Source organism: Notolepis coatsorum, assembly GCF_963971535.1.
Source record: "Notolepis coatsorum genome assembly, chromosome: 14".
Lineage (NCBI taxonomy): Eukaryota > Metazoa > Chordata > Actinopteri > Aulopiformes > Paralepididae > Notolepis > Notolepis coatsorum.
The window spans coordinates 93566215-93593254 of record NC_140178.1 but is presented as its reverse complement, the minus strand read 5'-3'; the positions used below and the strand labels follow the sequence as shown (position 1 = coordinate 93593254).

The following is a 27040-nucleotide window of genomic DNA, read 5'->3' as shown; positions in this document are numbered from 1 at the left end:
GAGTCTGAGAGGCGGGGTGTTTAAAGACAATGATAGGCGTTTATTCAACATCCAAGAAGGCTAACATACAACTGTGTTTTACTAACTCCAACCGGGACCATTGCCGCTTTCCCACTGCATGCCATCACCTCCTAACGTTACCGGAGCTACCGGAGCTGATAATAACATTGCCTGAGCTGAAGGTGCGTGACACTAAAATGTCCGTGGGGACCCGGCGCCAACACATAGATAGTTCCAACTCACCGAATTACGTAATCCACCACAGTTGCACTCAATATTTAAATAATGTTAGTCTAAATAAATGTAGACGGATACATAATAATTTCAAGCAGAACACTAATCTTTCCATTAAGAACTGACAATCAGGGAATTTAAACATGGTTGACATTGTTTTTTTGTGTTTATATTAAAGAAAGGAAAGTCTAGTGCTGGCTGAGCATATTGTTTGTTTGCACTAAGTTAATACTACAAATGTAGCCTATATTTTTCAGTCAGTTCGGTCTTTGTGTGCCAAACATTATTTACGGCTGTAAACACTGTAAACTTTTTTATTTTTTTTTAATAAATGAGAAGCATGTTTAGATTTGAGTGTTACATTTTTTTTTATAAAAATTTACGTATATCGAACCAAACTGAAAACCGTGACCCCAAAACCGTGATACGAACCGAACCGTCTATTTTGTGAACCGTCCCACCCCTACCGTTTATCATAAAGATTCAGTGCCCCCGAAATACAAAAAAAAGCCCCCGAAAATCAATTAAGGGGGGCAAAAAAAGCCCTTGAAAAAAAATGTTAATTTCTAACCCTGGCCTGTGTAGACTAAACTATGCACAGAATTATGTCAGTCTACAAGGTCCGGCAATGTAGACCTTGTAGACTCCACTACAGACCAATTATCAGTGAATGTTCATGCATTTTTAAGAAGGGCTACTTCCACAAAAAAACAAAGAACTCACCAAAACATCTCAGTAGCACCTTATCTAAATGTTCTATTTCATATAATGGAGATTCATATTTATTTATGTATTGCATGCATTTCTACATTTTATTTCCTATTTTGTTTATTCATCCCAGTATCTTTCTTTCTTATGTGTGGAATTCTACAAGGCATTTACATTCACATTTACATTTAGTCATTTAGCTGACGCTTTTATCCAAAGCGACTTACAAGTTCTGTACGACAGGTCATCAGGAAGGATACAACTCTATCTATATTAAGGTTAAGGTTAGGCATGGTTAAGGTTAAGGTTAAGGTTAGGCATTGTTTCGGAGTTGGTTAAGGTTAGAACGGTTAAGTTTAGGCGCTGTTAAGGAGCTGGTTAAGGTTAGAGTTTGCCTATTTCCGCACTGCCGCTCTCCCGCGTTGCCGCGGTCACATGGTCAAATTGTCACATTCATGCACTGCTCCGCTGTTAAAAAGCAACACGCGGCCCCATGCACACACACACACACACACGGAAGTAAAAAAAAAAAAAAAAAAAAATTGAAAAAAGGAATTGAAGAAATTAATATTTTTTTTATTTTATTTTTTAAACTTCGATTTTTTTTTAATGTTCGAAGCTTGTGCCATCGAACGAAGCTTCGAAGTATTTAAGAGAGCCCTACAGCACACACATCCACACACTCACTTTAAACAAACTGCAGCACCCACTCTCCACACTTTAGATCACCTAAACACACTTTATATTTATTGATAAAGGATTTGCACTACAACTCGTACACCTTACTGTAAATTGTACATAAATTGTACCTCATCCCATTTCTGCTTTGTATATTAGTACACTGCATAGTATATTATATGGTAACTCAGTTACTTCTATTCTGCATCGAACATTGTACATATGTCTATACTGAACACTGTGACCTCTTTTTTACTTCTAATTTACATGCTATACTATTTTATTTCATACTTATCTTGTCTAGCACAGTCTCTGGAGCGTAACAGTAAGAAGCATTTTGTATAAAAGTATTCTGTACTTCTGTATGACAACTATTAAAGAAACTTGAAACTTGAACTTGAACTACCTGTGAATCGATACCGGTACCCAATGGTACCTTTTTTCGGTACTTTAGTCTCTAAAAATGTAATCTACCTACCGCAGTTGAGGGGGAAAAATCCAAACTTCAAATAACCACACTTTCAACCGTTTTCGGCTTGCCATTGCCCCGACTGCTTTGTTGTTGAATCAAGCAAAATCCTAGGTAAGCGTATATTGTGCGTGTGAACGTTGACATAAAAAAAAGAAGAAATCTTTTTTCTTTTTTTAACTACCGAAATCTGGCACCGACGGATCTCACGGGAAACGGTACTCGGTAGTACCGACGTGATTCGGTAGGTACCTTTAAAAGTACCTAATTCGGTACCCATCCCTATTGATTACCAATAACGGCATTCGTTATTACAACAACATACGCTGATCAGGGGAATGGCTATGAAATTTTTTTTACACCAAGTGTGCAACAGGGGAAACTGCATTCTCGAGACAGCGCAAATACCGGGACCTGGCCGGTACTGCACTTTCCGAGTCCCAATATGTCTTTTCGGCCAAAATACAGCTCTGTGACATTGAATAGGATATTAAAATCGAATAAAAGAAAAAACCAGTTAAAAGCGTATATATACGTGATTGGCTCCCAATCACGTATATATATACGTGAATGGCCGGGAATGTGTTAACATGCGACAATGACACCAACTCCGCTGAGAATTAGCTCATGTTTTTCGCGTCATCGATTGGTTTTCGAAAGCATTATCAGGATTCCCCAATTTATACTGAATATCGGCCGATACCGATCGCTGGCCGATCAATCAGGGCATCCCTAGGGTGTATGTGTGTGAATGAATGCGCATACATGGCCTCAACTTGTAAATTACATTTACATTTTTATCCAAAGTGACTTACAAATGGTGTACAAGTCAGCAGGAGGGGTACACCTCTAGCAGCCAAGGGTAAGTGGTGCATAGTAGTATAGACATATTAGCATAGTAGGTAGTAGCATAGGGATAGTAGCATAGTACATAGTAAATAGAAGTACATAATAGTAAAAGACAGTAAGAACTAGAAGGTTTGTTTTTATTTATATATATATATATATTAGGGCTGACCCCTATTAATCGATTAGTCGACTAATCGGTCGAAAGGAGCCGTAGTCTACTGGCCTCTTAGTCGAATATAAAAAAAATTGTAAAAAATTTATTTGTTTATTTTTATTTTTTTATCATTCTTTCCAAAAGAAAAGAGGCCTAGAAGCGTGGCTAACGCTAATGGCACGCATACCAGAGGCTAACTGCCTACGAAAACAGGCACAGAGGCACTGAAAGAGGATTTCACCCATCTAATGAACACACTAGACTAGATAAATATCAAGATGTATCCATCAGTGGACCAATTGCATGCTTTTGCAGAGGACAAGAAGCCTTCAGTCGACTCCTTCAGACATTAAGCACCCCCCACAGCACAAATGGAATGATACAAAATTTAAAAAAATAAAAATAAAATAAAATTTTAAAAATATTATCATTTTTTTTTGGACCAATAGTCGACTAACGGCAAATTTTGGCCAATCCTAGTCGATCATCCAAATCCTTAGTCGGGGACAGCCCTAATATATATATATATATATTTTTTTGTATATACAATTATTTCAGATATTAATAACTTTATTTGTATAGCACCTTTCATACAGGGGATATTGATTGCATTGCTAAGATAACATGTCCTCATAGCGACCAGCCAAACGGTCAGTGATGAATCTGTAAATTTTAAGAACTTCCTGTCATCATCAGCACTGTCCAGCAAACTCCTCAACAGAAGATAATCAGAGGGCGGCTACGTGGCGTAGTGGGCAAGGCGCTCGCCACGAAATCTGGAGACGCTGGGCTTGCCTGTTCGAGCCCAGCGCTCCACATTTGCTTTCAGTTTAGCTGGTCGTCCGTACTAATACACATTGGCCGTATTAGGGGGTGGGAAACTGATGGGTGGGGATCAGGCGTTGTGGACAGCGACTCCTACAGGTCGGTTGGTGCGCCTGCGCAGTAGAATCAGGAAGTGTCGGGGGCAGCGTGAGCCTCCCGCACGTTACTCCTCGCCACTGAGAGATCGAGCTGCGCAGGTGAAAAGATGCGACTGCTGTTACCTCAAGTACCGGAGGGGACTTGTGCTATGTATGACTTAGTCCACATTGCAGCCGGCTTGTGGGAGGCAAGAAACAGCGTTCGTGACAGGGGAGGGTTGAATTGGATGTTACGAAATTGGGATGGGAGAAAATATAGAAAATGGGAGAAAAAGTGGATAAAAAAAAAAACAGAAGATAATCAGAAATAGATGTAGATGGACAGAACGTGTGGTTTTGGAAGAGAGATTTGAAGTTAAGAAATTAAATGGAATAAGTTCATAACCGAATAAGCAGACTCTCCTCAGAGGAAAACCGGGTCCCTGGGAACACAGTGTGAAGCTAGGAAGCTGAATAGTTACTGTTTCACAGTTGTTTAATATGGCAGGGTTTACAAACACTGTTCATTATACTATGTATCTTCTAGGCGTAAGAATTTCATGTATAGTAATACAGTAGTATATATATATATATAGTAATACGTTTAATAAAAGCTAACCACAGCAGGCTCTGCAAAATGAAAGCAAATGTCTCCCCCCAAACGGTATAGTCCGGTGCACCTTTTAGGAGCTTCATTTCTCCATTGTGTGTGCATTCACGGAAAATCAGCTTCACCTTGAAGTGGTTGTTCTCCATTGCCCCTTCCTCCCCCTCGGAGTCCGAGGCGGCTCTGAACTGCAGGGTCCCCGTGTTGATGTAGAAGCCTCCGTGCTTGGTGGTGAGAGAGGCCGGCACCAGCTCGTCATACTGGGGGGAGAGGGACAAGAGAGTGGGCACTAGGGTCGGGGAGACGGAGGTGTGAGAGTGGACGTGTTGACGCAACAATAAGAATGGAATAACAAGTACAGCACTGATGCTTTCCAGGAACATTATAGGTGATCATTTGATGGTTTTAAATTATGTCACTGAATCTGCAATTCATAACCGATAACTGAACCCTTCAGATTAAGAATCAAATAAGTCTGTTTTTAAATTTCTTGGGACAGTTCGTGACATTTGCTGTCGTAAGGTAATCCAAATCAGAATGAATGTGATACATCACCCAAAAGTACTCAACTTCCACGGTCTTTAGCTTTTCTGTGTAAAATGTTATTTCATGAAAATTACCATATGTAAATGTATGAGATTTCAACACCACTCCACACATTGAAAGAGCCAAATTACAAAAACCCTGTCCCTCAACCAAACCAACATCAGGCTACCAATGGCCGATTTACAAGCCATGAAAAAGCATGATCATGTACTGCATACTGTACCAGTACTGTTACCATGGAAACCATAACTATTGAAACATATAGCAAAATCACAAGCATATGTGTATATAATTATTGTCATTAACACTTTAATCGCCGATGACGTGTTTAGACGTCATTCCTCGCCATGCTCATTCTGCCGAAGATGCCGTAACTCGTCTTTGATATCAATAATTCAAAAATCTGTGATCGAAATCATATTTCTCCTCCGGAGACATGAGACGTACTGGTGAGCTCCACTCAACTGTCTAACGGTTCAAGAGCGCCATCTGGTGGCCGATCGGCAGATCGGCCAAGAGTGAGGGGCGCGCCAAACAGGAAGTGCTCATCCATAATCCGTCCGGGCACTCGCGATCGGTAGCCGGACTCCATCTCAACACACTGGATAATCAATCGCTCGCCCTAACTCAATAAACAACGTTATTTGGACGTATATAGTATTATACAACCTGGAAATGGTTCATCAGGATCAACATCCCATAATCGAAAACTGTCTACTCCACGCTGATCGTCCAACGGCGCGAGGAAGATATGGTAAGATCCAGCGTTATTTTCTTTTTTTTAATCCACTTTTTTCTCCCATTTTCTATATTTTCTCCCATCCCAATTTCGTATCATCCAATTCAACCCTCGCCTGTCACGAACGCTGTTTCTTGCCTCCCACAAGCCGGCTGCAATGTGGACTAAGTCATACATAGCACAAGTCCACGACGAACAGCTGAGCCCAGCGTCTCCAGATTTCGTGGCGAGTGCCTTGCCCACTACGCCACGTAGCCACCCAGATCCAGCGTTATTTTCTAGCGTATTCTATACTAACTGATCTGATGATCATATGACCCACACTAGATGAATGGTATAACGTTGCCCACGGAATTATAAACGACCCTCCGCCCATCCGGTCAATATCAGATGATACGTAGTAACTTCTAGAAGTACCTCCAGTTGAAATTTTTCATCAGGCACCGATCGCTACCAAACTGTATTTGATCATCAATATAGTGCATTTGGGGCTATAAATCAAGTTCTGGAGAAAGCTGCAGAAAACGATAAAAACATACTTATACTTTAGACCGTATTTTAGTATGAATATGTGAATGAAAAAGTATAACATTGATACACCCTGAACAATACATATAGGACATTGAATGGGCCATAATAATGTCAATTTAGCAATAGAATTTAAAAAGTTATAGCCCTGCAAAGAAGGGGAACTTCTCCATAGACAAATAGAGCTGGCTAGGGATGGTAAATTATGAATTTAACCCATGGCGATCAAAGTGTTAATTGTATTCCCTGGCAATTCAAATGCTTCCCTGTAGTAGCCTATGCACATACAGTCCAAAACAACTGCAGTAAAGTCCACAACTAAATAGAATAGAATAGTTTAGTACAAATAGAATAATGTACTAAAGTCTATAACCAGATAGAATAATGTAATAGGCTACAGACAGCCTGACCCCCACCAAGTCCACTGCTTATATTATCTCCACTTATATTATTACCCCAGGTTGGTTATGATGTCCCTAAGTTTTGCTCAAGAAAATAACCACAGAAAATGATATGTGAAATCCTGAGCTTCATATCCATATGGATAGTACATCATGGTAGATATTTAGATCACACAAATAGTCTGTTTGTAAAGAGTCAAACATTAAAATTCATGGACTTAATCAAATTCAATTTATGTTTCTGGCAATAAAAAAACTAATTACCAAGCAACATAAAAAAAAATGTCATGGCTAGAGAGAGTGTTTATCATTTTAGAGGGACATTAGCTTTAAATAAAAGCATGTGCATTGCAATTTGTGGGGCATCACTCTGGAATGGTCTGGATGAGAGTATAAAATTAAGCAATAATATCAACCAATTTAAAGGTAGCTATAAACAAGCACGTATGGATACATAAGAGAGAGGAGCTTGAGCAGTAATGGGACTGCCTAATATATATGTTTTCTCATTTGGATATATAAAAAACTTTATTTATTTTTCATTATTTGTTATATTATTGTTATTTGTATTATATTATAATGTAAAATATTGTAAGGGGCAGGGCTTGATATGTTTTTTTAATTTTTTTTAATTTTTTTACTTCCCCCTGTCCCTTCTCGAACACTTATTGAACTGTATGGAAATCTTTGACTATTTACCTTTTAGGTTTTTTTTTTAAACTTGTTATGTTCGAGACAAATAAAAAAATCATAAAATACCCCAGAAATCAAAACATCAGGCTGTGTAAGTAGCAATTGGAGCCTAAAATGTGCCAGTCCAATACAGCAGGAATATTCAGCCCTATTAAATACTAATGTTAACACTAACAATGTTACCTTGTGTGGTTCAAGTTTCAAGTTCAAGTTTCTTTATTAGTTGTCATACAGAAGTACAGAATACTTTTATATAAAATGCTTCTTTCTGTTTTGCTCCAGAGATTGTGCTAGATAAAAATAGATAAGTATAAAATAAGTATAGTAAGTATAAAATAGAAGTCAAGTACGTAGATAAAAGTGTTCAATATATACAATGTACAATGCAGAGTAGAAAAGTAACTGAGTTACAATACAATATACTATACAGTACAATGCAAAAATGGGATGAGGTACAGTTTAGGTACAATTTACAGTAAGGTATAATGAGGTATGGGTTGTAGTGCAAATTCTTTACCAATAAATATAAAGTGTGTTTAAGTGGGTGCTGCAGTGAGTGGTTTGTTTAAAGTGAGTGTGTGCATGTGGATGTGTGTGCTGTGAGTGCATTTGATGGTTGTTACATAGTGTTGTCATTTAGCATTCTGAGGGCCTGAGGATAGAAGCTTCTTCTGAGTCTCTCTGTACTTGCCATGAGACTCCGGTATCGCTTGCCTGACCGCAGCAGTTCAAAGAGGCAGTTGTTTGGGTGGCTGGAGTCTTTGATTATTCTCTTAGCCTTACCCATGCACCGCTTGTTGTAAATGTCCTGGAGAGTGAAGCCAACCTCCAATTGTGCGTTCGGCTGAACAGGCCACTCTCTGTAGTCTGCTACGGTCTTGTGCGGTGATATTCCCAAACCAGGAGGCGATATTGCCAGTCAGGATGCTCTCTATTGTGCATGAGTAGAAGTTCTTAACACATTGGACGCCTTATTCACAACACCGTCAATGTGTGTGGTCCATGTCAAGTCCTCGGATATGTGGACTCAGAGGTACTTAAAACTGTTCACTCTCTCAACCGGTGCCCCGTCGATGCTGAGGGGGCTGTAGTCCCTGACCCCAGACCTCCTAAAGTCCACAATCATCTCTTTTGTTTTGCTGACGTTCAGGGAGAGGCAGTTCTCCTGAGACACCACTGCGACAGATTATTTACCTCTTCCAGGTAGGCCCCCTCATCGTTGGCAGAGATCAGGCCCACCACTACTGTGTCGTCAGCAAATTTGATGATTGTGTTGTTGTTCCGCTGTGCCACACAGTCATGCATGTACAGCGAGTAGAGGAGGGGACTCAGAACACAGCCCTGGGGGGCCCCTATGTTGAGCGTGATGGATGAGGAGGTGCAGTTGCCTGTTCTCACCACCTGGGGTCTACCCGTCAGGAAGTCCAAGACCCACTGGCAGAGGTCATAGTTCAAGCCCAGGTCCCTGAGCTTGGCTATGAGTTTGGAGGAGACTATGGTATTGAATGCAGAGCTGTAGTCGATGAACAGCATTCTCACATAGTTTCCCTGCCTCTTGTCCAGGTGTGATGCTGCTGTGTGCAGCACATGGGCTATGGCGTCCTCTGTGGACCTGTTGGGGCGATATGCAAATTGCAGGGGGTCCAGGTTGATGGGGAGGGAGGAACAGATGTAGCCCTTCACTAGCTTCTCAAAGCACTTCATGGCTATGGAGGTGAGAGCTACAGGGCGGTAGTCGTTGAGGCAAGCGGGCGTAGATTTTTTGGGTACAGGGATAATGGTGGACTTTTTCAGACAGGTGGGGATGACAGCCTGTTCTAAGGACAGGTTAAATATGTCAGTGAATACCGGGGCCAGTTGGTCGGCACAGACTTTTAGGACGTGGCCGGGGATGCCGTCCGGTCCTGCTGCCTTCCTGATATTCACTTTTTTAAAAGGTCCTCCTCACCTCATGTTCCGTTAACCTGAACACTGAGTTTCCATCGGCAGTCCCCCCCCTCCATTGCAGTGGTTTGTAGGCTGGTGTTGTTATTCACAGCCTCAAACCTCGCATAGAAGGTATTGAGATCATTTGCTAAGGAGATGTCACTGTTCAGCTTGAGGGAGGTGCCTTTGTAATCTGTCATCGTTCTGAGGCCCTGCCACATACCTCTGGAGTCAGCCTGTAACGCCGTTTTGCCTCTATTACTGTCCTCCTTACGTTGTATCTCACCGCCTTGTGTTCATTCATGTTGCCTGTCACAAGCCCGGCATTATAGGTTGAGGTGCGCACTTTCAGAGCCTCACGGACGGATTTATCTACCCAGGGCTTTTGGTTTGGGTAAACTCTAATTGTGGTAGAGGGGATTGTTTCTTCTACCAGAGTACAGACAAAGTCAAGCACCATTTCAGTGTAGTCATTAATATTGGCTGTGGTCTGCTATGTGGACTGAGATGACGTTGTGCTATTGTGGTGGTAGGCTAGTTCGGTTTTACAATAGAAATGATTTAAAACTGTGGACACTCTCTCCAACCCTAAAGGCTTAAAGCTGAACCTAAAATATGTTTCGGACAACATTATTAGTGGTAAATTTAATATATTGCTGGAGTCATTTGATCCGCAATGCCTAGTTTGACAGTTTAATATGAACTTGAAACTGGAACTACTCAGTATGCCTTTAACTAACCTAGCCAAACTAGCCTAATTTTAAGAGCCACATTACCAACACTAAATGACCAGATTTCACTACGTACCTGCAACGAGAATGCACTGGGGATGGGTGACCGGAGCTGCACTTCTAAGTTACTTTTGGCTAGTGATTTGTATTTTTTTATTGCCATTTTTTTTAATAAAAAAAATACCTAATTCAAGCTAAAGAGCATGCATGAACCACAGACAAAGCTAATAGCGATTGTGACAAATAATAAACAAACTAATAACCCATTCATTTTCCTACAGCTGCAGGAGGTCCTGGAGAGGCAAGAGGAGCCGGCGATACAGATACACTGTAGAGGTTCTATTGATGGAAGACAGAAAGAGGGACACGTGCACCACTTACAGCCTCAGAGTTGTCAATGAAGGGGTCTGTGTCGTCGTAGCCATAGCCGATGTCGATGAGGTCCTGCATCCGGTCTTTTTTCTTCCTCTTCGAAACGGCACTCTTTGAAACGTTGCCCTGCAATCAGAAAGGAGACAAAGAGAGTGAAGACCCAAGAGATTAAAAAGCTAGAGGGGGGAGGGGGCAGTTCCCATCGACACAGGACAGCTAATGCGTTCCCCCAGAGATACGGTCAATCCAGAAAACTTTGCTTTACAATAAAACACTTATACCTCATTTGAGATTCAATGGCGGTTAGAATACTGAACTTTGTGCATTACTGCCGCGTAGAGTGACGGATATCAGTAACCTCATTACAGATTAAATCAAGAGCCTCTAGGTGGCGGTATACACATGAGAACAAAAGTTAATTTCCCCCACACACACACCAGGGCTCGAGACTCATGTTATTTCCTCATTGACCGTGTGCCGTCGCCTCCAAAAATAGGATCGAGGCGATATTTAGCGAGGCGACAGAAATAGCTGCGCGACCGTCGCTTCAAAATCTCCTGCCGTGTGGGTTCTCTCATTCATAACAATGGAGGCGATACAATTCTGTCGGTCGGCTCGCTAAAAAAATCGGTCGCCTGGCTAAAATCGCTCGCCGTGTGGGGACCCCTTAACACACACTGTCCTGTCGTCCCGGGGACGATAAAATATGTATTTGGGATGAACAAAAATCCTCCCCGGGACAAAGAGGATTTTTATTTTTTTTACTTGGATGTCTGCGCCGGCGGTCAGTGCGCATATCACTGTCACTGGGTGTAACGTAGGGGTGGGACGATACATTGATCCAGATCGATACATCGATGTAATTATCAACAATCGAATCGGATCGATGCGATGTAATAAGATCGATTCATATCGATACTCTTATTTTGAAAATCCTGTGGCGAGTCTCATATCCGCCCAAGAACAACAGCAGTAGCTCCGTGTGTGTAGACGTTACAGCATAGCATTCTCCCTTTCTGTGTGTGTGTGTGTGCGCGCGTCTTTGGAAAGACCAGATGAGGTCAGAGGAGTTTGATGTTTAAATGTTATTTAAACATAAACAATATAATACATAATAAATGTAGGCCTATACATGATCATGCAACATCAACAAATTGTGTATTCGTACTTCTGTATGACAACTATTAAAGAAACTTGAAAAACTTGTTGTAGGAACGGTTTGGGAGAGGGAGGTTGTGAGTTTTGAGTTCCAAAAAATGTAGCTTAAAGTTTAAAGCTCAATATATAAAAACGTGGCACTTTACAGTGAACAGGAGGTCTATTTGTATTAAAAACAATAGATTGATTTTCCTTTAAATGTCTGGAAGAGCTCAAAAATACAAATGTCAAATGATATTTTCATTACCTTTTTTTTGTTGATCTAAATGTTACTGATTGTGTTAAATGGGCATATGATATCATCTCATATCGATCGCAGGCACCTGAATCTAATCGTATCGTATTGTATCGTGAGAGACTTTGTGATATCGGCAAATATCGTATCGTTGTCCAAAGAATCGATATCGTATCGTATCGTGATGAAACTGGTGATTCCCACCCCTAGTGTAACGGTGTGCGTCTTCGGAGTGCTCGCTTAGTTGACAGTGGCATGAGACCAGTGTTAATTTTGGCAGCTATTTTAATTTTAGTTTTAGTCTTAGTCATGTGTCAAATGCTCCTTTTTCGTTTATCATATTTAGTCACCTTCATTTATTTTTCGTTTAGTCAGTTTTAGTCAACTACAGGTCTGAGTCAGTTTTAGTCTCGATTTAGTCTTTTTTGTTTTAGTCTAGATTTAGTCGCAGAAAACGGATGACATTTTTGTCTAGTTATCGTTAACACTTTGGTTGCCTAAGGTTAAATTAATGATATACCATAGATTGCCAGCGCTATTTGTCTATGGAGAAAGTCCCCTTCTTTGCAGGGCTATAACTTTTTAAATTCTATTGCTACATTGCCATTATTAGGGCCCATTCAAAGTCCTATATGTATTGTTCATTGTGTAGCAACGTTAAACTTTTTCATTCACATATTCATAGTAAAGTATGGTCTAATGTATAAGTATGTTTTCATCTCTTTCTGCAGCTTTCTCCAGAACGTGATATATAGCCCCAAATGCATTATATTGATGATGAAATACAGTTTGATGGCAATCAGCGCGATATAAAAAATTCCAACTAGACGTACTTCTAGAAGTTACTACACGTCATCTGATGTTGACCGGATGGGCGAGGGGGCGTTTATAATTCCGTGGGCAGCGTTATACCAATCATCTAATGTGGGTCAAATGTTGATAATATCAGTTATTATCGAAGACGGTAACGTTACACGCTGAAACTCACCCCAGTCTCCGCGCGCCGTTGGGCGATCATCGTCGAGTAGAAATTTTATCATTATGGGATATATTTTTACCCGGTCCATCTCCAGCTTGTATAATGGTATATACGTCCAAATCATGTTGTTTATCGAGTTATTGGCAATCGATCACCGTGTAGCGTGACGAGCCAGAGTCCCATGAACCATAGCGAGCGCCCGGAAGTACTACGGTCGTCATGACAACCTCTATTCAACATCCTGTTTTGGCGATTGCGCCGATCGGCCACCAGATGGCGCTCCTGAACCGCCAGAGAGCTCAGTGGGTCCTGCTGGTGGATCTCAGGCCAGCGGAGGGACATTATGAATCCGATCGCAGATTTTTGAAATATTGATATAAGGACGCTGTACAGCGTCCCCCGGCACCTTTAGCATGGCCAGCAAAGATGTGAAAAGACGTGTCCCGGCACTCAAAGTGTTAATGAAAAAAAAATCTTTTTATTCTCTTGTAATGCAATTCTATGTACCGCTACAGTCAGTCAAATTCACATTAATTTCTATTGGGATCATAGATTCATGTAGATGCCCCTCTCCCCACTCCCCCCATAACGTAATGAGTTAAAGATGTAAACAGTTAAAGACCCTCACCAGTCTTAAAATAACAAAAACAGTAGAGTGAACCAAACGTTTCCACAGCCCATGTGAAGCAGACATGACGACTGGTTGTACAAAAAGAATATATATATATACATATAGAGCATAGAAGTGCTCCACATATATACACCATAAGACATAATCAAACCAATAGTTTTAGTCAAATGCTCCTTTTTCGTTTATCATATTTAGTCACCTTCATTTATTTTTCATTTTAGTCTTAGTCAGTTTTAGTCAACTACAGGTCTGAGCATTTTAGTCTTAGTCAGTTTTTGTCTCGATTTTGACTTTTTTGTTTTAGTCTAGATTTAGTCAGGGGAAAAAGCTTCGTTGATGACCATATTTAGTCATAATTTTCGTTGACAAAATTAACACTGCATGAGACCACTGCACGAGACCCGCGAAAATATCAGGATGTTTAATAAAAGTTCCTGCGGTACTGGCCAGTGGCCATCCTCTCGGTCAAGGGAGCACTCGCAAACATGCTGCGCTATTTGAAGAGGATAACGTTAAACACAGCAGAAGATGGAAAACAGACAGACTGACCAACAGGGAAGTGCATCCAACCCTAGTAGTACAACCCCTGAGTCTAAGGTAAGGATACATTTAAATCACAGAAGTGTAATGTTAGTCTATTGGAACTGTATACGTAGTCAGCTGCTAGTTAGCGAGCTGCTTGCTAGCTAACGTTAGCCCTGTGTGTGTAGCGTGTGAAAAAAACATTACACAGCAGTAATAGCTAACAGTTGAGCAGTTGATTTGATTGTGAGTGTATATCATTCGCTCAAAGCAGCCCGCCCCATGTTAGAGGTGTATCTGTTATATTGACAAGGCTCGACAACCGAGGTTCAAAGTTTTTTTTTATCTACTTTTTCTCCCCCTTTTTTCTGTATTTTTCTCCCATCCCAATTTAGTCGTTATGCCAATTCCCTTCCCTCCCTTCCTGGTCGTTGCCCGCATTTGCCCCCCAAAAATAATTGACCTTCACTACGTTTAAAACACCTCGGCGAGGCGCCTCGTATTCTTAACTCCGTGTCGGTCAATTATTTTATAATAATTGCAACTATCCATAATAATCTACAAGACATCATTGACACTAACAATATATATTACATTTTCATATATATCATATTCATCATAAAGAGATTCTTGTGAAATCATTTGTCTTTTGACTAAATCAAATTTTTTAAACAAAGACTGAGGCAACTGAGACTGAGATGTGATGCTCGCTCTCTCGCTCTCATTCATCACTCTCTCACAGTATTACTCTGACAATAAAATAAGAAAGGTGTTTCAATATTGTTATTGCTTTGGTTGTTTTGTTATTACCTGTTGATCTAATGTACCTATTGTTAAAATAAATAATGATTTCAAATAAAAATACAATTATTTATTTCCTAATAATTTGAATGGTGTTTGTATGGCAATAACAACTATAGACGGAAAAAACGAAGTAAAGATACGACATTCAGATTTTTGGGACGGTTTACATTCACTTTGGGACGGTTAAAATTGTATTTCAGAACGGTGGTGAAATAAGTTAGTCTGGACTGAGCCCTGACACACACGTTGTGGAAGATCATCCGACTTAAATGGTGTCTTGCCGAGAGGAACAGGATACCGGTACTCTATGGCATGCACCTCTATGGTGAAGACAGACAGGCTGAAGACACTAGATAAATTAAACACATCTCTTACTGACACCCATCCAGGGATGTGGTTCCAGTTACTGTCTTGAAACTAGTGATGCACGATATATCGGCCGCCGATATAATATCGGCCGATATGGCAGTTTTTTTACACATCGGTATCGGACAGATATCAAGATAGGGCCGATATTATAAAAATAAAAAAAATTAAAATTATATTTTTTTTTTCTTTTTACATGTTTTGGCCTTAAATAGTTTCAAAATATCAGTCATTTCTGAAAATAAGTTACAAAAGTAAAAAAATTATGCGTTTTGGAAAATAGCTCTTTATTTGATTATCATAAAAAAGTGTTTTCTATACAGAGATATCAACATCGGTAAATATCGGTATCGGCCAGAACAGCAATATTAATATCGGTTATCGGTATCGGCCACAATTTTATTTATATTTCCATATTTCCAAAGCGCTTTACAATTTTGTTCCTCACATTCACCCATTCACACACCGACAGCTCAGGTAGGTAACCATGCAAGGTGCCAACCTGCTCATTGGGAGCAATTAGGGGTTAACCTCTTAAGCCCGACAGGCCCGGTACAGGGCCGATATTCATATCATGCCCCATGTTAGCTAGCTATTTATCCATAAATAGATGAATACAGAACGTATTAATTAATGTTGCGTTTCTTTTTCAAATGTAGCCAAGAAGCTAACCCTGTCAAAACAGCAGACAACGTGTATATTTTCAGCACTACGTTTGTTTACCAATGATTTTAAGTATTATTAGTGAAATATGAGTTTATAGAAATCTCAGCGCATCGAGTCGGGAAAAGGCTTATTGACGCATGGACTTGGCGCAACCTAACTTGAGTGTAGTCTTTTGAGAGAAAAGACCCAGGGCTTTCGATGGGCTTTCAAAAAAAACTACACTTCCCGTTCCTAGCTCACGCCAGCCCCTGTCAATCATCTGGCTTCATTCTTCAAGACACCATTTTTTTTTACCACAGGCAGGCATAGCTTACACTGGAGGTTCATCTCCTTTTCTGATTTAAAAACACAAAGTTGTGTTGAAATGTCCACCCAGTGAAGGCGCATTCTATGATAGGGCTGCTCGATTATGGCAAAAATCATAATCACGATTATTTTGATTGATATTGAAATCACGATTATTCATTGATTTGAGAACATCATATGACGACCACTGAATCTTTTACATTTCTTCTTGACCAAAGGCTGCCTTTCTGTAATATTCTACAAGTTACCCTTAGAGTCCATTCCTTCACCGCTGTGAAGGAAGGGTGCGCTGCATTTACAACACAGGACGAAATTAGAGTTAACGCGGCATGCGGCACAATAGTGGATTTATCTCAATCATCTTGTTTTCATGATCGTGGGAAGCTGGGGGGGGTACGAGCTAGAGCATATGTGTGTAGGTTTTTAGATAACAGGTATTAAGGGTATATCCTATATAAGACAATTAACTAAAATGTGATTTCATTGGATGTGCACTGTCAACTAATGCTTGTATATCTTATCGTGTGTTGTCATGTTTGTTTATGTTTGTTTAAAAAAATAATAAAATAATACAAAAAAAAATGATTGTGGGAAGCTAAAACCGCAATTGAAACTCGATTAATCGCCCATCCCTACGCTACGACACCAAGGGGCATAATACCACATAGTATCCATGGCTAGGGAGAGAACATAATATACATAGCTGGTGATGCAACCCAATGCTGGACACAACAGCATTAGCATGGCACCGCAGCCACCATTAACCACACACACCGACACACAATCTGTTAAGTCACAACAGCAGCATTAGTGATACAAGCATTATGGATAGTAAAAAAGACCTACGACACCTGAACATAGCATGGCACAGCGGCCACATAAGCCACACACAAATACAGCTGGCAGATGCAGCAACAGCAGCATAAAAAGTGTACACCCAACAAAAACTATAAGTTATCCAATAAACAACAATATTGAAATAGGAGACAGACACTTACATATTTGCTCTCAAATTTCTTGGCTAGCACTTCCACTTCACGTCTCTCCTTCTCGTCATCAGCAAAAGGGTCGTTGGGGTCAAGGGCAGGCGTCAGCCCTTTGGGGACATCTGAACAAGTAGGCTTAACCTTAACCTGTAGAAGAAGGAGGCGGGCAAACAAATGAGCCAGGGGGGGGGCAGTGACCTTGGAAATGTTTTCTCTTGCACTCTCAGAACCATAATACAATTAGAAATAGATATTCTTATCTATATTATCATCGTGAGTCTCTGCTACCATTTCAACAGCTTCCTTTGTTCTCCTTCCATGGCCCCCTGACTAGATATGAAAAACAGAGTAAGAAGAACACAGTCGTTGAGTAAATTAATATTTACAGGTGATCTCATTTCAATCATACTTTATAGAATGTATAATAAGTCGTTTTTCATTCATTTTCTCAAATCAAAATCACCCATTCGGGGCGGTCCAACAACAACAACAACACACTTGAATTTGACACCATCTGAACCACTAGACAGACAGACAGACAGTGACAACTCGAGCTTCACACACAATGCAATGCTGGTCCCTCCCTCTCTCCCTCCCTCCCTCCCTCCATGAAACTATGCCAGCAGGGGTTTAGGCTCCTCCTGCTCCAGAAACGATGGTCGCATCATGCATGTTGCCTTTGATTATGCAGCCCTTTCTTTCTTTACCTGAGCGAGAGTTGACTGGATCAGCTCGCCATAGTTGAACTCCGCGGATCCTCTCTCACTCGGTTCCGTCAGGGACAGCTTCAGGCGCACCGTGGGCTTCTCCTCCTCCTCCGCCGCCGGCTCGCCTTCGCCGCCTTTCACGTTGTTATTATTACCGAATAGACCGCCGCCGTCACCGCCACCCTCCGACGACCCGGTGGCCACTGCTGCACTCCCACCACCACCTCCATCTTTCCCAAACGTGCTTTCTTCTTCGGTCGTCTCGTCTTCCCGGCGGCGCTTATTGGACTCTGCGGTCGGAGGAGAGGTGCTGAAGGAGGAGGAGGAGATGGTGACGAACGGTACTTTCCTCGGCGGCTCCGCCATTGAGATGCTGAGTGCCGTGACGCCCCTCTCTCTCTCTCCGCCCGGACACACGACCCGAACACCCGCCGCGCGGCTCGGAGGCTCCAACTGGGAGATGGTCGACAACTAAAAAGCGAGCTAGCTGCTTGGGCTAGCTAGCCTCCTCGGAATTATGTGCCGAAAGGCAAAACACAATGACTTTTATTATTGCCACGGAGCCGTTTTATAACCCATGCAGTAGTCTCCCTCGCACCTCCCGCGGTCGCCTACAACATGAGATTTCAGTTTGGGATGTTCCATGAAATTGTCGGTTAGCCGCCGCCGCTACCGCAAGGAGGCATCCGTAGTAGCCATCTTGATCATTATTATCATTATTCAGTAACGGGGCGTGCGCGTGGGGAGAGAAAGCGGAAACGGAGGAGAAAGAGAGCGGTCTTTTGCCCAATCGCAGAGCCGGGACGACCCACGGGACACGCCCACTTCACAGACTAGCGCGAATGTGCAAAAAGGCCGATTGTCCTCAGACACGCGGGCTGTTGTGTTGTGACTGTAGTTGTAGTTCAAGTGTAGCTCTGCACACAACACCAGACATAAATACTTACATTCTAGCGAAACTGTAACGGCCCGTTTGGAAACCACACCCAACCACCTCCAAATGTACAGTTCCCCCACCTACCCAAACCTCCAAATGTGCAGTTTCTTCCCCCTCAAATATACTCTATTTTTTGTATCACAAACAGTACTGTATATTTATAGATCTGGTATGTCATAAATGTCTAGATAGCAGTACTGTCTTATCTGTATGCAGGGGTGTAGCTCCAGATTCTGAGCCCCATGAAAGAAAGTATTTTTTAGGCCCCCAGTGAATGCGAGCGCGCGTAAGCGAATTTTTTTTGGCAATTTTTTTATTGATAAACGCATAATATGGTTTTTATCTATACATTCGGATCAGCAGTTCAGCACCTGCACTGTTGGTGGGTGAGCCTAGTAAAGGATGTCGCATTGCGTTCATCTTCAATGAATGGACCAATGCAATAGTCTACCAAAGCCCCCCCTCTCTATATATATCTCACACACACACACTTCAGAAACAAACATAGTATCAATGAGAGCATCAATAATACACCTGAGTGATGTCTAGTAAAAAAAAAAATTGTGGGGCCCCCCCTCAGTGCTGGGCCCTTGGAATCATCCTAAGCTACCCCCCCCCCCCCAGCTACGCCCCTGTCTGTATGTCATGTTATGATGAATTGAAAATGGGCGACCCTGATGTAAACAAGACAAAAGTCTTTCTCTGGTCTGCATCCCCTTAACAGTTGTGTGTATTGAGCCGTACTGTATTGTACCCATTCTGCAATCTGTTAATAACATTATCAATCAATCAAACCTATTCCCAAAATTAAAACAAGCCCGCAGCAGTAAACATTCAAATTGACCAAACATAGTCTCCCCACCATAACGTTTTTTTTATATACGGTTGAAACATGTACACAATGCATACCTGAGTTAAAACAACACAGCAGGCTTTAGTATATATTATTGTTTAAAAGATGGATTTGGAAAATGATTCAAATGCACAGCCACCAATAATCTTTCTAGCTGAAATAGTGGTGAGGTTGTTTTTGTCCAGTCTATAATGGCTTATTAGCGTGTCATGTACAACTCGTACATGAGAACTTCAGTCCATAGACCCCCCCCCCCCCCTAGTATTATAAACAACCACAATCTAGTTAACCTCCAACCTAACAAGGCCACTGGCCATGACAAAACAATATCCCCTCTAAATTCCTCAGAGACTCAGCAGCCGCCATCACCCCAGTCATCACACACATAATAAACCTCTCCATAAAACAGGGACATGTCCCCAAAGAATTCAAAATTGCGAGAGTGACCCCCCTGCATAAAAAAAGGCAGCCAATTAGACCCAGGCAACTACCGCCTTTATTCAATAGGGTCGAGCTGCAGCCTCGGAGATTGGTCCAGATTGGGCAACTTCCGCCCAGCCACAAGATTATTACTCCTGTGACAGGGCAATGCGCTGATTGGCGGAAAGTACGGAAGTATCTCGAAGTACGTCTGACGTATCTCGAATTACGTCTGACGTTTATGATAAATTCAGCAGCATGGGGAGGGCCGGGGGGAGGGGAGGTACAGGTAGTAGAAGACATAGAGGTACAGGTCCCTGATGTAAACAAGACGAAAGTCTTTCTCTGGTCTGCATACCCTTAACAATTGTGTGTATTGAGCTGTACTGTATTGTACCCATTCTGCAATCTGTTAATACAATTTTCAATCAATCAATCAAGACCCGCGTCGCGGGCACTGCATTCCGTTCTCAGAATGGATTTGAGAGAGAGAGAGAGAGATCATCAGCAGGCTATATATGATATTCAGACTCTAGATCTATTTGCAGAGCCAGATGAGATGAAGCAACCTGTGCGATTGGCTCTTGACAACTAATTTTGCACGTACTGTATACAGTATGTGTGTATGCGCGCACTGCGGGAGGTGGCCAGAAGCGCGCAACTAGCCAACTACTATTATTACTACTATATTAATACAGTCTATTCCATTATATAGCTATAGGTGCTGTATGATGACAATACATTTGATTCCTATCTAATTTTGATCCATCGCAAAGCGCTCCAGCGCTTGAATACGGCCGGGGGATCCGCTCTATACAATGCAGACCCACGGCTCTCGTATTATAATGAGCCCGCGAGGCGTGTGATTATTAGAGTTAATAATATTGTATATTGTTTACACTGTCTTTTTATTCTATTTTTACTTCTCCACTGTACTATAATTATGTGACCTGTACCTCTATGTCTTCTACTACCTGTACCTCCCCTCCCCCCGGCCCTCCCCATGCTGCTGAATTTATCATAAACGTCAGACGTAATTCGAGATACGTCAGACGTACTTCGAGATACTTCTGTACTTTCCGCCAATCAGCGCATTGCCCTGTCACAGGAGTAATAATCTTGTGGCTGGGCGGCAGTTGCCCAATCTGGACCAATCTCCGAGGCTGCAGCTCGACCCTACTCCCTTTATTACAGGTTCCATCCTAGAGGCAAATCTTTCCTGTGACAAAATGGCATCCAATGTAATAAAAAAAAGTCAACCAACGAACAAGATTCTTGTACCGGATCTCCTCTCTGGTCCTGGTCCTGCTCCTGAACATTGGCAAAACCAAGGAACTGATCGTGGATTATAGGAGAGGACAGCAGGAGACACACACACCACTGATGATAAACGGGGCTACCGTGGACAGGGTGAGCAGCTTCAAGTACCTGGGGGTCCACATCTCAGAGGACCTGACATGGTCAACACACATAGACACAGTAGTAAAGAAGGCGAAACAGCGTCTCTACCACCTGAGACAGTTAAGGAAGTTCAGAGTATCGGGGAAGATACTCCAGTCCTTCTACTCAGGAGCTGTAGAGAGCATCCTGACCGGAAACATCACTGCCTGGTATGGAAACAGCACGGCACAGGACAAGAAGGCCCTACAGAAAGTGGTGCGCTCAGCCGAGTGTACCACGGGTATTGCACTACCCCCCCTGCAGGTTCTATACAACAAGAGGTGCAAATCCAGAGCCTGCAGGATAATGAAAGACCCTCACCACCCCAATAACAGCCTGTTTCAGCTGCTGAGGTCAGGCAGACGCCTGCGAACCCCAGCTACTAGGACAGAGCGGCTTAGGCTCAGCTTCTTCCCCCAGGCCATCAGAGCCATGAACAATGAACATTGAGTGCTCAGAACATTGAACTGTCCACACACAAGCACACATGAACACACACACGACACGCACACTGTGCACGCTCACACACGAGCAGCCACTTAACACTTTAACATGAGCGGGCACACACTCATGTCGCACACACGCACACTTATGGCCAAAGGAAAGGACACTTTAAATTAGAATAACAGGAACAGTGTATTGCACTACCAAAGCTAACTAGCATGTCACACATGCTCTGTAAATAACTATGTACAGATACCGAGATGTCACTCCATGTTACCTGCTACCTGTTACTGCACAATGTTGTTTTCTTCTTTTGATTCTATTATATGTACCACTGTATTGCACATCGTTGCGGGCAAGACCACCCGCATTTCATTGTATACCTGTATGCCGTGACAATTAAAACTCTTGACTTGACTTGACTTGACAAGAATACCCTGAAGACTCTGGCAGGAGCACTCATTCAAGGGTACTATAGACTATGCTTGCACCTCATGGTACCAAAGCACCTCAAAGGCGCTAAAAAAACAAGATTACAAACATCACAAAACAAACTGGTCAGACTACTGCTTGACCTTACTCCTAAAACCCACCTCACCCCTGCCCACTTTGACTACCTAGGATGGCTTAGAGTAGACGACAGAGTACAGCAACTTGCAATGGGCCTGGTCTACAATATACACTACACCACTAAGGTACCCATGTACACGTTGAAATACTTCCCAAAGGTCAGTGAATACCACGACCACAACATCAGAGGGAGCTCCACAAATCATGTTCAACCCACATTCGGCACAAACAAGGGACTAAACACGTTTCGCAATTATGCCACATCAATGTGGAACGCCCTACCCACAGCTGTAAAAAAAAATGTGAATCCCTACCTACCTTCAAAACTGCTCTCAAAGAGCACTTACGGGAGGCTGCAATTCGAAACTGGCCCCCGTAAATGTCCAAACCCCCCCACCCACCCACCCCCTCCTAATGAACAGTTTCCTCCCCCTCGTATATATATAATATATTATCTGTTAGGATCTCTGTTTAACAGTACTGTATATTTGCATATCTTGTGTCACAAATGTAACAGTACTGGATACCTGTATGTCATGTATTGTCATAAATGTCATGATATATATCTGTATGGCCCCCATAAATGTCCATCAGCGGATGATTACTTGATTTAATCAACAAATGTGTAAACTTGCATTTCCCACATGTATTCATATGGAACCACTTCTTCAAATCTAGAGCTCTCCAAAGATGAGCTGATAATTCTTTTTTTGATCCACTTTTTTCTCCTCCTATTTTTCTTGTGTTTTCCTCAAATCCCTATTTAGTCGTTATGCCAATTCCCCCCCTCCCCTTCCTGGTCGTTGCGCGCATTTGCCCCCTACTTGCCGGTCTAGGGAGCCCTGAAGTCTATCACATGCTTCCTCCGATACATAGGAGACAGCCAGCAGCCTCTTTTCACCTGGCAGCGAGGACTCTCATTGGGTGAGTGTAACACGTGGGAAGGCACACTACCTCACGCAGATCCCTTCCTCGACCATATTACCACCCACCGGCTTCCCTCCCGCTGACACCGCCAATTGTGCCAGTATGACGACCGGCCAGGCCGGAGGCACAGCTGACAGCTGGATTCGATACCAGTGTCTCTGCGGTGGTAGACAGACGCTTAGTCCACTGCACTACCCGGCCGCCCATGTGCTGATAATTCTTCAAGAAATAACTCATTGGCGGCTAGGTGGCGCAGTGGGCAAGGCGCTCGCCACCAACGCAGGAGATGCTGGGTTCGAGCCCAGCTCTCGGCGTTGCTACCAGCTTGGCTGGTCGTTCATACTAATACAATTGGCAGTATTAGGGGGTGGGAAGCTGGTGGGTGGGGATCGGACGTTGTGGACAGTGACTCCTACAGGTCGGTTGGTACGCCTGCGCAGTAGAATCAGGAAGCGACGGGGGCGGCGTGTCCCTCCAACGCAGACCCTCGCTGCTGAAAGATTGCGCTGTGCAGGTGCGACGGCTGCTTCCTCGAGTACCGGAGGGGACTCGTGATGTAAGGCTTCGTCCACATTGCAGCCGGCTTGTGGGAGGCATGGCCTAACAGTGTTCAAGACAGGGGAGGGTAGAATTGGACAATACGAAATTGGGGAAGGGAGAAAAATAGAAAATGGGGAGAAAACGTAGATACAAATAAAAATAACTCATTCAGCATGGAGAGAAAAACAAAACACTACCTGTATTCGACTAAAGCCCAACCAATTAATCCAATAAGAGGGGGAAGCCCTTGTTTCAAGGCAGTGGGGAAATTATTTGTATTATAGACAGAGATTGACTGATTTGTATTATAGACAGAGATCACCCAGCCGCAGGCCTCTTTGTCCCTCTCCCGTCGGGCAGACGCTACAGCTCTATCACATGCTCTACCTCTCTGTTTACTAAGAGTTTCTTCCCCAGTGCTGTGCGCAGCCTGAATAACTCCAAAGGCTAGATTTGTATATTATCCTATTTTATTTATTAGTGTTATTAGTCAGGTTGTGGAAGTGCTTTTTCTGTGTGTCTATGCATCACGCACTTTATTATTAGTATGTACTTTTACTGTAAATGGTGCCTCTATGCATTATTATGTACATAACAAACTGGGAAAGTTTCATAGTGATATCATAGAAATGTTTTTTCTGCCTATTAGAGGGTACTACACTGTTTGTTTGTAGCCTGTGTGTAGTTATGTTCAGTTCAATAACATCATTATTATTATTATGTTATTCAGTTATATTATCATACTGGCCAATCGCGTCTCGCTCTTCGCCATTATGAGATATCTCTTATCTCCTAGCACATAATGTGCTCAGGAAACAACAAATGCACGTGACCAGGCCACGCCCCTGCGTCCCACTATATGACGCCGGACATGGTCACACTCACTCTTCCTCTTTTTGTTTCCAACACAGGAGTAGCAGTGCACTCCGTGAACTAGCTGTTATGAAACGCAGGGAGAATTTACACAATGTTGGGTATTCGCTAGAAGTTCACCAGCCCCTGGAATCTTCTCGGCAGATCCTAAACAGCGCAACGGGCCTGTCCTGGGTTTTCCTCGTCTCGTGACAGCGGACTGAGGGACGTCGCGCGACGGTTAGCAGTCGAGCTAAGTCGTACACAGGTAGGCCTGCGTTGTCAGGCATTGATACTAGCATGAGTAATACTGCTCGTTGTCCCGTGAGACAGCCGAGTGATGTATTGGCGCGAGGGGCAGGATATTTGGGAAAACATGGTCGTGATGACTCTGTTTTGGGTGTTTTCCCAGCTATCCTAGAGCGCACGGCTAATGCTACAATGCTGGGACACTGTTCCTTTGTTCCCCGCCGAGGGCTGTCTTTACTAAAAGGTCTTCCCTCCTCTTAACCATTCATGCTGACGGTCAATCGGTGTCTAATGTTGGGGGTTTAACAGGGGCTTGTTTACCATTTACATGGGTGGATGGGCTGAGGCTCAGGGCTGGTGTGCTTTTTGTGAATCTATTAATTGAAAATGGGGGTTCTTGGTGTTTTTCTCTGGTCTGCATCCCCTTGACAATTGTGTGTATGGGCTAGCCCATTCTGAAATATGTTAGAGTTTTCGTTCATTTATTCATTTACCCCTTCATGGGTACACACCACAGTGGAGGTTGCTGCATGCCTACTAGTGAGGCAGTGCTTCACTAGTAGTAGACTTTGGTCTGCAGCCACCACTGGTGTTCCGTGCTTAGTGAAGCAGGTGGCATCAGTCCTTTGCCTCTGATATGTTGGAACGGTGTCCCGCCCGGCCGACGCCATGAGGCGAGTCGGCCCGGCAGGTGGCTGGTGGGCTGATAAAGCCTATACCGCCGCGGTATAGAATTAGCAGCGACTGGCAACATTGTTCAAATTGCTGTTTTTTCTGTCAAAAATGGTGTCTGGTGGTGGGGCCTTAGGGCCAGCCGACATCAAAACATTGCGCAAGGTTTTGAGGTTACTCAGCTTTTGACCTAGCCGCAAGCTATAACCGCAGGGAGGGCTAGGATGCTGTCAACGCTTGTTCACAGACATCTTTGGTTGGAACAGTCTCCCCTTGAGGAGGAGAGAAGGTTTTCCCTCCTCGGGGCTCCCCTCTCCGCAGAGGGACTTTTGGTCTTTCCGCGGGAGCGCGGGCGGTATTTGACCTAGGCCCCACACCGCCTCACACCGCGCAGAGGTGAGGGTGCGGCCTCGCCAGCGGCTGTGGCGAGGCCCCCGACCAGCGGCCATGTTTCCCCCGCCTGAGGTACCCTGGGCACAAAGACAACAGGTGATCACAAGGCCGACAGTCTTGGCGGCCGGGGGATAGGCTACATTAGATGAGCACGCCCTTAAAAACCCGTTGCCGTCGAGCTGTGTCTAGCACGCACTCCGGTCACTCCCCCCCCCAACACCAGAGGGATACGGGCTCTGATTTGTTCCCTTTGGCTGCGGGCCGCGTGCCTTCAGTGAAGCACAATCGGCCCCACGTTTCGCTTCTCATGGGGACAGGGGCTGACACCAAGTTGCTGGCTAGGCCTGGGTCTGTCCGTGAGAATGCTGTGCTGTCAAGCGGCTCCCACGCCACAAGTTCTGCGTCTGTGTTTGGTGAGCCTGGTGTTGTGTCTGTCAATGACGAAGGTCGTCAGCGGGGGAACTCGAGGCCCAGGAGGTCGCAGCGTGAGTTCCCCCAGCCCCGCCCTCGCCAGGCCGGGTATCACGTTAGTGCCTCCCATGGCCAGAAGACCGGCGGTGGTCAGTCAGGCATGCGTGGTTTGGGTGGTAGTAATATCACTGCAGGGCTACGGTGTGTAGGAACCCACCCTATCGGGCAGTGTGGGGACCACACGCCTTGCATGTCCAGCTGTAGAACAGATCCTCAGCAGTCCATGCCGGGGAGATGTTCAGTGGGGGAGCTTATGTCACCAAGTGTGATGGCCGCTCTCCCCATATCAGACCGGCCCTTTCAGTCGGGGTCCCCCCTTGGGTGCGATTGCCTCGTTGGTAGTGTGCGATATCCCGGCTCCGCGAGACGCCCTGC

General features: G+C 43.5%; 1 protein-coding gene across 2 annotated transcripts in view; it reads right to left on the bottom strand.

The window, feature by feature from the left end:
• LOC311241026 (ubinuclein-2-like) overlaps nt 1-18570 on the bottom strand; it is a 55254-nt gene extending 36684 nt beyond the window's left edge. For both annotated transcript variants that reach the window (XM_084329690.1, XM_084329691.1), the window contains exons 1-5: nt 17898-18570; nt 17479-17520; nt 17203-17337; nt 10547-10663; nt 4730-4861 (exon numbers count right to left, since the gene is read on the bottom strand). In XM_084329690.1, coding sequence (XP_084185816.1) covers nt 4730-4861; nt 10547-10663; nt 17203-17337; nt 17479-17520; nt 17898-18263 — 792 coding nt within the window. In that variant the 5' untranslated portion in view covers nt 18264-18570. The remainder of the gene's footprint in view (nt 1-4729; nt 4862-10546; nt 10664-17202; nt 17338-17478; nt 17521-17897) is intronic.
• Nucleotides 18571-27040: the final 8470 nt, after the last annotated feature.